Raw genomic sequence first — 13,532 nt, 5'->3', positions numbered from 1 at the left:
TCCTGCTGCTTAAAGTTCTACAATGATTCCCCCTTCTCCTGAAGATAAAAGTACTCGCTCCTCATCTCAATCTCCAGGCTGTGTTCTGGCAACTTCCCTAGTTTCATCTCAGACAGCCCCCAGCACACCACACACACACACACACACACACACGCGCGCACGCGCACGCACACGCACACGCACACGCACACACACACACCTCTTGCAGTAGATGTTCCAGCCACACTGACCTTTTTTCAGTTCCTCTAATGTGCCATATTCTTTTCTGTTCTAGGGCCATTGCAAATAGTATTCTCTCTGCCTGGACTGCTCTCCTCTATGTCTACCTGCTACCCAGGCATCTACCTCCGACCCATTCTCCAGGTCTTAGCTTAGATGTCACATTCTCAGTTTCTCAGGGGAGCTTCCTGTGACAGCCCCCTTGACTACAGTGTCCCTCAGACTATGTTAGAACCCTTTGGTGTGTCTTTCCATTGCATTCTGCATTTCATCCATATTACTTATCACTTAGTTTTACATGTGTTCAGGGTCTATTTTCCTCATTAGATGAAGATCCCTGTCCACAGGCTGTCCTGTTATCTGCTCTATCTCTAGCACCTAGTACAGTGGCTGGCACATGATAGATGTTCCATAAGTATTTGTTGAATGAATGTATCTTTAAGCCTTCTATAATTGGTGCATAATCGGTGCTCAATGAATATAATTAAACTATAAATATAGTTGTTATTCTTATTGTCCAAGGACAAATAGCTAGTCAGGGGCAGAACCAGGAATTATACCCACGTCTGAATCTAAAGCCCATGTTCCTTTCAAATTATGGCTCTGCCTGCAGAAATGGGTTCTAGGCCTAGCACTGCCACAAACTGGCTGTATGAATCAGGGTGAGACACTATATCACTCTGAATCTCAGTTTTCCCATCTGTAAATTGGGGTAGGGATAGGTGAAGTTTAGACTGCTCTGTATGCAATCTAGAGGAAGAGAATAGAAGTCTAGATGGGAGGGGGCTCTAAGTAGTGGATTAACTGACCAGTACAAATCACTATCATCCCTCTGCAAGGCAGTTGAACAGGTATACCGAGAACCCTCAATATGTTTATGCCCCTTAGCCTGGGTAACCCCAGTCAGGCAGTGTGGAGTAGTGGGTGGTGTTAGAGAGCCCTGGGTTCAAATCCCAGCATCCCATTTACTGCAACTTACCATCCTGAACTCCCAATTTCCTTCTTTACAGATGGGATAATAACACCCATCCTTTTAACCTTTTCTAAGGTAAAAGCAATATAATAACTTGAAAAGAAATTTTTGAATATTGAAAGAAAAATTTCTCCTGTCATCCTACCCACCTAACATAATTCTTTCTGTGGTTCTGTGCCACTGAGGGCCACCTCTTGAGGCAGGAGCCGCAGGCAATGCTGAAGAAAGGAGAGAGAATGAACACAGAAGCAGGCTGAGGTCAGAGGCCAGAGGCCAGGGTGTGGAGCAAGAGTAACCATGGGATGGGCTGGGGCAGAGGAGAAAGCCAGCTACTGAGGCAGAATAAAGGAGATGCCTAATCTGAGTAACGGATGATGGCTAGACAGAACCTGAGAACCAGAGAGTAGAGAGTGAGTGGGAGGGCAACAGTGTGCCCTAGAGGGGCTTCCTTCCAAAGTTTTGTGGCTCTTTCACTTAGGCAGGCTTCAGTGGTCTCAAAGATCCTTGAAACTGTACTCTTGCCAATTCCTTTTGTTTAGTCACATGCATGTGTATTTTGAAATTGCAATCCTAGTGTATATACCTTTTCATGGAGTATCTTCAACATTTTCCATGTCACAAGTCTTCATAATGATTCCTTTTAGTGGCTGCCAAATATTCCAATTTTGCCCATAGACCAGAAAGCATATCCCTGTGTATTAACTTTTTGCTTCCCTGACTTATTTCTTTAGAATAAATTGCTAGGTGTGGGATTACTGAGCCAGAGGGTATGCAATTGGGATTTAACAGCCAGAAATAGGTTTTATTTTTTCTAGGAAAAGAAATGAGCTGCAGTTCTTCCCGTCTCCTACCTCTTCTGGAACTGATGAGGGGACCCTATAGAGCTGTGCGGTCCAATATGAGAGCCATTATCCCCATGTGGCTGTTTAAACTTAATTTTAATCAATTGATTAAAATTAAATAAAATTCAAAATTCAGTTCCTCGGTTGCACTAGCCATATTTTGAATGCTCAGTAGCTTCATGTGCCTAGTGGCTACTGTATTAGAAAGCATAGATACAGAAAATTTCCGTCATTGTAGAAAATTTATTGGATAGTGCTGCTCTAGAGTTTCTCAAGAGGTCATGGTTGGCATCTTGGGTGGGAGTTATTTGTGATGTGGGACTTTCCTGTGCATTGAGAGGCTGTTTAGCATTTCTGGCCCATATCCACTAAATGCCAGTAGTGCTGTCCCTTGAATCAATCTAACAGCTAAAACCTGCCCCACGTTTGCAAATGCTCCATCAAGGAACAAAATCATCCCCATTCGAGACCCACTGAGCTTTTATCTTAGAAGAAAGAATCTCCTGTCTTTGTGGGGATGGCTTCAGGCTGCCTCTGCCTGAAGAGAGGGAAGCTTAGAAAGATGGCTTAACAAGATAGCCCTGGCTCAGGGCCTAACTCTGTACTCCATTTCTCTAACTCTGTACTCCATTTCCCTTTTCCTGCCTTCTCCTGCTGGTCTGTTTCCTCATTTTGGGGAATGGCAGGAACAAGACCCTGCAGATGGAAAAGATCAAGACCCGTTTGAAGGCTGAGTTTGAGGCCCTTGAATCAGAGGAGAGGCACCTGAAGGAATACAAGCAGGAGATGGACCTCCTGCTACAGGAGAAGATGGCCCATGTGGAGGAACTCCGACTGATCCACGCTGATATCAATGTGGTATGTGGATGGCTGCCTGAAGCCTATTTCTGGGCCCTTTGAGGAGGAATAGGCAGTAGTGAGTGCTGTGGACTCTCCTTGAGATGTGGCTGTGGCCAACTTGGGGGAGTAGGCATCAGGCTATGGTGAAATGGAAGAATCCAGGAGTTCTGAGACCCAGCCCTGGCTCTGTCACTGATCGACTGTATATCACTGGACAAGTTCCTTCTTCTCTCGGGGCCTCATTTTCCTTCTCTGTACCATGAGAGGGATTCAGTCACCTCTGAGGTCTCATTCAGCACTGATGTGCTCTCATTCTGGGAGTCTAGGAGTTGAGAGCTAGCCTTGGGGAAAAGCAGAGCAGGCAGATGCCTTGGGGATCTAACTTAAATTTAGGGCTCCAAAGCTTCCAACTAAGCCAAACAAACCATCTCTGCCAGCCTACCAAACTGGGGCTCCCTCATTACAGTCTCTCTTTTGGAGACCCTTGGAATGTGGGGAATGAACTGCCTGCTATGGTGATAAGTCCCCCACTTTTTAGAGTTATTAAAGCAGAGTCTGAATGGTCACCTGTCTGGGCTACAGTATTGGTGATTCCTTCACCAGGAGGGAGGTTGGAGGTGCTGACCTGTAAGGCCCTTTCCAACCCTTAGAGCCTATGATAATGAGATTTTTTTTTTTTTAATCACGTTTGAAGGAGCTAAGTTTCTATTCTTGGGAAACTCATTTCTGTGGCAATATATACTTCCTGATATTGCCAGGCCTAGGGTCTTAAAGGAAATATGAATGCAATTTGGACAGTAGTTACCTGGGATTTTCTGTGTCACAAGATCACAGGATATCAGGGTCTCATGAGGCGTTGGCAGTTCTGCTGCCAGCTAACTAAGGATAGAGAAATAAACAAGGTATTAGTCACAGAGGGGCTGAAAATCTGGGCCAGTGGATCTCCAACTTGAACATGCCTCATGAGTCACCTAGAGGGCCTGTTAAAACACAGGTTGTTGGACTTCACCCCAGAATTTCTGATTGCTTATATCTGGGGTGGTACCTGAGAATCTACATTTCTAATGAGTTCCCAGTTGATGCTGATGCTGCTGATCTGGTAACTGCATTTTGGGAACCACTGATCTAGGAGAAAAGCCACTGGCCTGGGAGGCAGAAGCCCTGAGTCTTTATGTAGACTTTGCTCCTAGGAAGCATTTCTCTGAGGAAGTTACTTCTTCTCTCTGAGTCTCAATTCTCTGATCTGTAAAATGGTGGTGGGGTGCACTACATGAGCTCTAAGGGCCATTCCAGCTCTAAGATGCTATATTTGAATAATAACTACCACTAATTGAGCCTTTACTCTGTGTTAGCCCCTGTACTGAGCGCTTATATGAATTCAATCGTTGAATCTTCACCAAGATTATATGAGGTAGGTATGATTGTTATCACCATTATACAGATGAAAAAACTGAGGCTTGACAAGAGTCACATAGAATACATAGTGGATTGAGGACTTGATCATAGATTGGTTTGGCTCTGGAGCCTGTGCTATTATCCACTCAGCTGTACAGCCTCGCTGAGAATCTTGGAGTCTTTTCTCTGTGCTTACCTCACTCTGTGTTCCAGATGGAAAACACCATCAAACAGTCTGAGAATGACCTAAACAAGCTGCTAGAGTCTACCCGGCGGCTACATGATGAGTATAAGCCGCTGAAGGAACATGTGGATGCCCTGCGCATGACTCTGGGCCTGCAGAGGCTCCCTGACTTATGTGAAGAGGAGGAGAAGCTCTCCTTGGAGTAAGCTGCCTGCCTCCTGTCCCTGCAACATACACCACACACACACACACACACACACACACACACACACACACACACACACACACACATATATACACACATAAAGCCTGGTCTGAAAGTCAGGGTACCCAGTCCTAGCCCCAGGCCTGTCAGTGGCTGACTCATTGCATGACCTTGGGTAAGTCTCTGTGTTGGGCTGTTAGATGATTAGACTAGAATTACTAGATGGCTTTTAAAGTTCTTTGTGCAATTTTGACAATACAAGACTATGTCTATGACTCGTTGTGTGTGTATGCATCTGTGACTCTTAAGAGGTCACTTCCCAAGTCAAGGTCTAGAAGGGGTGTCCAGAAACCTTGAAAACACAGAAGGGTGAACTTTCATGGCCTCCAGGGGCTAGCCTGGAACTTTATCTCAAGACCCAGAGTTAGGAACTAGGCTTACTTTACAGAGACACAGAGCTCAGTTCAGTAGAAGGAATAGAAGGGAACATACTTCCTTAAGGTAGAGCAGGCTGCCTGTGGAAGTGGTGAGCTTCTTATTCCTAGAGGTATGCCAGCAGAGGCCTGAGGACACTTAATAGGAATACTGCAAAGGATCATGGGATGGAGGGTAGACAAATGCCCTTTGAGGACTTGGCTAGCCTTGGGATTTTTTTTATTTTTCTGGGCCTGTCAGAGCCAAGGAGCAGGAGGAGTACCCTTCCCAACACACAGTGGGCCTGGCACCCAGGGAGAAGAGCCTTGTGCTGGAGAGGGTGCAGGAACTTCCTACAGTGAGCCACAGCCCAACCCCCTTCGTTCTGTAGCATGGAGTCCTTAAGAGGGGCAAGGTTCTCCTTGCTTTCAGAATGATCCAGCTAATGTCTCTCATCTCCAAAGTTACTTTGAGAAGCAGAAAGCAGAGTGGCAGACGGAGCCTCAGGAGCCCCCGATCCCTGAATCCTTGGCCGCCGCAGCCGCTGCCGCCCAACAACTCCAAGTGGCTAGGAAGCAGGACACTCGGCAGACAGCCACCTTCAGGCAGCAGCCCCCACCTATGAAGGTGAGTGAGCTGGGTATGGACTGTGGAGGAAGCAAGGTATCCTCAAGCAGCCCCATGGAAGGTTGGGTCTGGGTCTTTGGCCTTACTTATTTGGGGTCTTCCTAAAACAGCCTTCGCTTGGGGCACAGAGGAAGGGGTGGTGTGTATGTGTGCTGTAGTAGAGCCACTGGTCTTGTTGCCTCATATTCCCAGAGGGGTTAGAATGCAGGGAGATTGGCAGGCTCTGCTAAAGTATAATTTTCAGAAAGTTAGAAACGTGACTCGGACAAATATATAGTGAACGTGTGTCATTAACGAGGGAGCCAGCAGCATTACAAAGCTGGTTCCAGAAGCATTAGAGGAACAGATAATTATATAGTCAGGTCAGGGAAGGAAAGGAATGCCGAAATAAGTTTGCAATGTTAAATCCAGAACTGGTTAATGTCCTACAGGAAAATAAAACTGTAATCTTTGTGATTACCTTTTCTTTGGAACAAAAATAATTTGCATCTCTACTGGGCAAAAACCATTTGTGCCTTATCAACATTAAGTCACAGCATCTGGGCCCTGATCAATAGTAAATAGTCAAATAGTATACTATTTAATGGAAAAATATTTATAGTCAGTGGAACAGAATAGAGAGCCCAGAAATAAACCCACTCACCTACGTTCAATTAATCTTCGACAAAGGAGGCAAGAATATACAGTGGAGACAAGACAGTCTCTTCAGCAAGTGGTATTGGGAAAGCTGGACAGCTGCATGTAAATCAATGAAGTTAGAACACTCCCTCACACCATACTCAAAAGTAAGCTCAAAACGGCTTAAAGACTTAAATGTAAGACATGATACCATACAACTCCTAGAAGAGAACACAGGCAAAACATTCTCTGACATAAATTGTACCAGTGTTTTCTTGGGTCAGTCTCCCAAGGCAATAGAAATAAAAGCAAAAGTAAACAAATGGGACCTATTCAAACTTATAAGCTTTTGCACAGCAAAGGAAACCATAAACAAAAATGAAAAGCCAACCTACGGAATGGGAGGAAATATTTGCAAATGATGCGACCAACAAGGACTTAATTCCCAAAATATAAACACAGCTCATACAACTCAATAACACAAAAACCAACAATCCCATCAAAGAATGGGCAGAGGACCTCAATAGACATTTCTCCAAAGAAGACATACAGATGGCCAATAGGCACATGAACAGATGCTCAGCATCACTAATTGTTGGAGAAATGCAAATCAAAACTACAATGATGTATCACCTCACACCGGTCAGAATGGCCATCATTAAAAATTCTACAAATAACAAATGCTGGAGAGGGTGTGGAGAAAAGGGAACCCTCCTACACTGTTGGCGGGAACGTAAATTGGTGCAGCCACTATGGAGAACAGTATGGAAGTTCCTTAAAAGACTAAAATTTGAGTTACCATATGATCCTGCAATCCCACTCCTAGGCATATATCCAGGGAAAACTCTAATTCAAAAAGATACATGCACCCCAATGTTCATAGCAGTACTATTTACAATAGCCAAGACATGGAAGCAACCTAAATGTCCATCGACAGATGAACGGATAAAGATGATGTGGTACATATATACAATGGAATACTACTCAGCCATAAAAAAGAATGAAATAATGCCATTTGCAGCAACATGGATGGACCTAGAGATTATCATACTAAGTGAAGTAAGTCAGACCGAGAAAGACAAATACCATATGATATCATTTATATGTGAAATATAAAATATGATAAAAATGAACTTATTTACAAAACAGAAACAGACTCACAGACATAGAAAACAAACTTATGGTTACCAAAGGGGAAAGGGGGTGGGACAGGGGTAAATTAGGCTTTTGGGATTAGCAGATACAGACTACTGTGTATAAAATAGATAAACAACAAGGTCCTACTGTATAGCACAAGGAACTATATTCAATATCCTGTAATAAACCATAACAGAAAAGAATATCTATCTATCTACCTATCTATCTATCTATCATCTATACCGTTTTGCTGTATACCAGAAGCTACCACAACATTTTAAATCAACTATACTTCAATTTTTTAAATAAGTAGTAAACAGTCAAACAAAGAGACATTCTCCTAGAGCAAGGGTCAGCAAACCAGAACCCATAGGCCAAGTGTGACCTGCTCCCCGTTTTTGTAAATAAAGTTTTATTGGCCCACACACATGCCTGCTTGTTTATGTATTGTCTATAGCTTCTTTTATGTAAGCAGTTAGAGATGAGTAGTTGCAACTAAAATCATATGACCTGAAAAGAAAGTCCAAAATGTTTACGATCTTGGCCTTTACAGGAGAAGTTTATTGATACCTGTCCTAGAGAATTAAATAATCCTTCAGTGAGCCTGTTAGACCATGCTCCAGTATAATGCTTAATGAATATGCAATTCACATTTTGCCTTATTGCCAAATTTTGGATATTTTTCCTCAATACCCCTCTTTGACTCTCACTCCCTTATATCCTTTGCATCCCTTACATCCAGCACAGATCTCGCTACTTGGGACTCGCTACTTGGGTCTTGCTTCTTTCTGTTGGGAAATCGCAATTGCTTGTGGGGGCCCCTGGGAAAGATGAACCAGGGCCTAGAAGAATCTGACCACTAACTTGCTTTGTCTTGTGCCCCCCACCAGGCCTGCTTGTCATGTCATCAACAAATTCACCGGAATGCACCTATATGCCCTCTGTGCAAAGCCAAGAGTCGGTCCAGGAACCCCAAAAAGCCAAAACGGAAGCAGGATGAATGAAAAGAGGGAGAACACTTAGAGCTCTGCTGCTCATAACCCCTCCCCTTGGCCAGAGTGATTGATGTCTCCATGTGAAACAACCCTTCCCCACCTCTACAAAGTCTCCTATTTAATGTGATGGAAGCACAACCCCTCTCTCACTTTGCTCTTATTTCTTTTTGCTCTTGGAGTTTCTGGTTTAGGAAGAGATGTGGTTCAGGTGCTAATGACAGTTGTGTCTGAAGATCCCTTCTCTCTCACCCACATTTCAACCCTTGCCCTTGTTTGGAGCTAAGGGAAGGGCAGAAGTCCCAGATGTGATTCTCTGTCTCTTGTGCCTGAGGCCTGGGGCCTAAGGCCTGAGGGCCTGGGGAGGCCCATATCTTGTTTCAGGTGAAGGCTCCAGTGTGCCCCCTCCCTGTACTTTTGCCTTAGGCTCTGAAGGGACAACAGTCTTCTTGTTGGACTTTTCAATAGGCTTGGTGCATTTATCTCCCCCACCCCCAACCTCATCTCTTCCTCAAGGCCCGGAGGTAGCTTGGACAAGCTCTCCTTTTCATATTCATTTGGGAGGCCTGGCTGTTATTATTGAGCTCACCACCCCACCACCTGGCAGTATCCCAGATATACTAAAGTTCTCAGGTACCAGGCTATGTGTCTGGGGATCCTAAAATCTGTGGGCTTTTCTCCCATAATAAAACCTAGCTTTTGAAAATCAGTAGCAGATGTTCCCCACAGTGAAATCAAGGAGCCAGACCCACTCCACAAGTCCTGCCTAACTCGATGCCTAAGTCATTGGTCTGAGGGCTCTGCTATCGGGGCTGCCTTAGGCTGTAGAGGCCCCAGGCTGACATTTGTGTTGCCTTTTGTTCAAAACCATTACTCTGGCACTTACTCAAATGGTATATCTTAGAGGTCAGAGTAGTGGGTTGAGATTCAAGTGAATGCCAGTCACTTTACACATGCAGGTAGGTGGGACTTCTACTCCAGTCTCTCTTCTCTAAGGCAGCCTCAGCTCAGGTCAGCTTTTGGCCACCCCTTTTCCTGTGGATTGTGCAGGTGGATTTCCCTCTCAAAAGAAAAGGCACCAGGCTCCCCAAGCCCTACAGCTCTTCCCTCCTCCAAAGGCACATCTCTAGTCAAGTCGCTCTCAAACTTAAGGGACAGGGATGGGGGCTGACTGACTGAAAAAGTGTTAGCTCCTGGCTGGGGAGGGGGGGATATTTTTCCTTCCTTTCTTAGCTGTAGTTTTAAGTTGCCACAGTGTGTGTGTGTTCATAATATATAAAAGGTTCCTCTGCTCTTTGAAAGTAAGAGCGTTATGTCTGTACAAATCCTTTTAAATAAACATTTGTTCATTGGAGTAAATGCTGACTCAGTGCCTACAAGTACCAGGTAACAGAAAAGATGTAATGCCCTTTCCCCTTCTGGGTAGCTCTTCTTTACTCTTATTCACTCCACCCTACAAGTGAGAAAACCAGGCACACCGCCGCATAATAATTTACCCTATTTTTATAATAATTTCCATGTATTCAGTGCCTACTCTGTGTCAAGTCTCTATGTAAGATGCTTTATATAGATGATTGTATTTGATTTTCAAAACAACTTTTCAAGCTAAGTATTCTTATTGCCATTTTCCGAAAATGTAAACTGAAGCTCAGAGAAGTTAAATAACTTGTACAGAGTTAAACAGACAGCTAGTAAGAGAAGTTTCAGGATTTGAACACAGATTTGTCTGGTTCCAGAGTCCTTTTTTTTTTTTTCCTACTTTTTCTCCATGATCACTTTTTTAAGCTTGTCTCCCTTTTGGGATGGCTTGATCACAGGAGTAGGTGAAATAACTCTGAACTAGAAATCAGGGACTAGGAATTCAGTGACTGATGCAGGAATGTAAAGGTCTGTTCCCCTATGAGGATACAATTGGGAACAACTCCGAAGGGTCATACCAGCTTCAGAGCTCCCCATGGGTGGGTGTACTGTGGTTTCCATTAAGACTGAGTTGCAGTTCAATAGCTCCCTCTGTCCAATCCTGCCTCCTTCTCTTCCCTTTTCTTCTGCAAGTGTTGATCCCAAGGGCTCCCTAATTAATATCCTGTACATTAAACTGTCCCAGTGCTTTCCAGAAACCCAACAGTTGACAGAAACTTCTCTGTGCTTCAGTGTCCTCATCTGGAAAAATGGGGAAAATAACAGTACCTACTTCTGGCACTGTTGTGAGCAATGCCAGGCATATAGTAAGCACTCAATGCCAGGCATATAGTAAGTACTTCTACTCCTTGTGCCTCTGGCACCAGGTAGATTGGATGAGCGGTCAAAAGAAACACTATTTGTCTTAGCTGACATTACTCTACCACCCCAGATTTTGCTCAGCTACAAGCCTGCTTTTAAGGTGGCCTAGACTCACTCTGGGCAAAGGGAGGACACTCAGCTGTGTAACTTGGAGTACACCTTAACCTGTATAGCTCTCAGCAGGTCCCTGTAAAGTATAGGAGAAGTGGTCATTGCTCTGCATCTTTGGCACACTGGAGATCAGATCTGTCAATTCAGTTGCAGCACAACTAGCCAGGTCAGCTGTTTCCCAGGGAACACCTCTGAATGGGAAGGGAACAATCAAATGTTGAGCACCTATACCTGCCAGCCACTGGGTGGGGTGCTACTATCTCATTTAATTTTTCTGGTTCAGCTATCTGTTGTGAAACAAACCACCCAAAAACTTAGTGGCTTAAAACAGCCACCATTTATTTGCTCGTGATTCTGCAATTTGAGCAGGACTTGCTGTGAATGGCTTATTTCTATTCCATGTGGTGTTGCCTCAGACAGCTTGGCTGGGGCTGAAGGACCCCAGGTGTGTGCTCTCTCATATCTGATACCTCAGCTGTGGTGGCTGAAACAGCTGTGGGCTGGCTGGGCCTCCCACCTCCCTTTGTAGTATTTTACTCTCCAGGGCCTTTCTTTCTCCATTGGGCCTCTCTCTCCAAGTAGAGTAGTGAGACATTTTTTTGATGTGGCAGCAGTCTTCCCAGAGGGTGAAAACAAAAGCTGCAAGGCCTTTTGTGGCATAAGACCAGAAGTCATACAGCAAAACTGCTGCTGTACTCTATTGGTCAAAGCAAGTCACAGAGCCAGCCCAGATTTAAGGAGTGGGGAAAAGAGACTCCGCCTCTTGATGGGAGGAGCTGCGTGTATGCCAGAGATGGGGGCAATTGTTGGTCGTATTTGCAGACAACCTACCACATCATCCAACAACAACCTTACAAGGAAGGCATTATGCGTGCCCATTTTCACAGATGATAAAACTGAGGCTCAGAAAGGGTAAAATAGTTGCCCAACAAATAACTAGGAAGGGGCAAAGCCAGGAGGCAAAGCTAGGTCTGTCTGCCTTTAAAGCCTGTGTTTCTTCTGCCTAAGAGCAGTTCTTCAGATAAGTCTGAGACCTGGTTAGAGGAGACTAAAGAAAGGAAGAGAAGGAACAAAATAGAGTAAAAGACAAAGACGAGGCAGGTGAAGGAGAGAGAGATGAAGGAGGAGGAGGAGGAGAGTAAGGGAAGTTATTTGTTATATTGGTAAGATGCTGTAAAGCACCTTCTTCAACATTCTCATTTAATGCTCACATTAATAGCCTTGTACTGTTAGTAGAGCATGTAGTACTACATTTTATAAATGAGACCCAGAGAGGGGAACTGACTTGCCCAAGGTCATTTAGCAGGTTAAGAGCAAAGCCACAACTAGAACCCAGGTCTTCCAATCTGGGAATAACCCGGTTTGGGGCTCTCTTTACACGTTTGACACAGTGGGGATGAATTGTATACATGCTTTGTGCCAGATGGGTCGCTTTTACACTGAGGATAGGTGCTCACTCCACAGGGGAAGGCCAGGCAATTTTAGCAATTCTGCTCTTAAAGTCCAGTTCCCTGTTACTATTATGCCCCCAGCTTTCCCATAGCGATTATCAGCATCTTTGCGATGATCAACATCTCCCAAGGTGAACTCTGGGAAGGCTGTTAACTCAGGGCCAGGTTCCCTTAGGTTAGGTACTTAACCCCTCTGAGGCTCCAATATCTCATATGTGAGGTAGGAATAGTAGTAGTCCTCTCCTCATGGCATTGTTGTGAAGATTAAATGAGCTAATAATATATGTAAAGTGCCTAGAACAGCACTTGAGAAGCATTCAGTAAATGATAGCTATGAGGAAGAAAATGATAATGATTATGACTGGCTTCCTGAGAGGCCAAAGATGATGATGAGGAGGAGGAGGAGGAGAAGGAAGAAGAGAAAGGGAAGGGAAGGGGAGGAGAAGGGAGGGGGAGAAAAGGAAAGAGGAGGCAGGGTACAATAGGGAAGGGATTGCCCCCATGTAGGGCCTCCCTCAGAGGGAAAGTTGATAGCTAAGAGTCATGGTTCCTTTCCTGGAGCTTGATGAGATCTCGAGGCTCTGCTGCCACTTGCCACTGAGTCTGTTTCATAGTTATAAAAAGACACGGGCCCCTCATGGGAACTAGGCAGAAGCCCCTCTTTTCACCACATTCTTTTCTGCTATGGCTGAGGAAAGACCATCCCTAAACAAGAATCCCCCATAAGTGGTCTAGGCTCATGTGCACTTCAGTGGTTTCTGTACTGTGCAGTACAGGGAAATGACACTGACCCAGGAACGAGTCGTTCCTGGGTTCAAATCCCCAATCCTTTATTTATTAGCAGTGCATTCTTGAGCAAGTTATCAAACTTTTCCAACCTCCAGTTTCCTCATCTGTAAACTGGAGATAATACCTACTGTGCGGGGTTGCAGTGAAAAATTTAAAAACAAAGAAGGCGAGGGTCACCATTCACTGGATGTCCATAATTTAGTGGGCGCTGTGGGAGGCAGCATAGTGTAGTGGCTAAGAGCGTGGATACCAAAGTCAGAGAGTCTGGATTCAACTCTCAGCAATGCCATTTGCTGACCGTGTGACCTTCAGGGAGCTCATTAACTTCTTGAAACCTCATCTGTACAATGGGGGTAATAACAGAATTTACCTCATTGGATTGTTACTAGGATTAAATGAGATAATATTTATGAGTTGCACATAGAAAGCATTACCTGAGTGTTTCATAAAGTAAA

The 13,532-nt window shown here is 44.5% G+C and overlaps 1 protein-coding gene across 3 annotated transcripts in view; it reads left to right on the top strand.

Moving 5' to 3' along the window:
- Positions 1-9,793, top strand: part of ZC4H2 (zinc finger C4H2-type containing) — a 35,260-nt gene extending 25,467 nt beyond the window's left edge. For 2 of the 3 annotated variants that reach the window (XM_068533294.1, XM_068533293.1), the window contains 4 exons: positions 2,721-2,892; positions 4,483-4,655; positions 5,537-5,699; positions 8,345-9,793. In XM_068533294.1, coding sequence (XP_068389395.1) covers positions 2,721-2,892; positions 4,483-4,655; positions 5,537-5,699; positions 8,345-8,458 — 622 coding nt within the window. In that variant the 3' untranslated portion in view covers positions 8,459-9,793. The remainder of the gene's footprint in view (positions 1-2,720; positions 2,893-4,482; positions 4,656-5,536; positions 5,700-8,344) is intronic. The other variant, XM_068533295.1, reaches the window with a different exon arrangement.
- Positions 9,794-13,532: the final 3,739 nt, after the last annotated feature.

The sequence above is a fragment of the Eschrichtius robustus genome, chromosome X, assembly GCF_028021215.1.
Source record: "Eschrichtius robustus isolate mEscRob2 chromosome X, mEscRob2.pri, whole genome shotgun sequence".
Classification (NCBI taxonomy): domain Eukaryota; kingdom Metazoa; phylum Chordata; class Mammalia; order Artiodactyla; family Eschrichtiidae; genus Eschrichtius; species Eschrichtius robustus.
The sequence above is the reverse complement of the archived record's forward strand: the minus strand, read 5'-3'. Positions and strand labels throughout refer to the sequence as shown.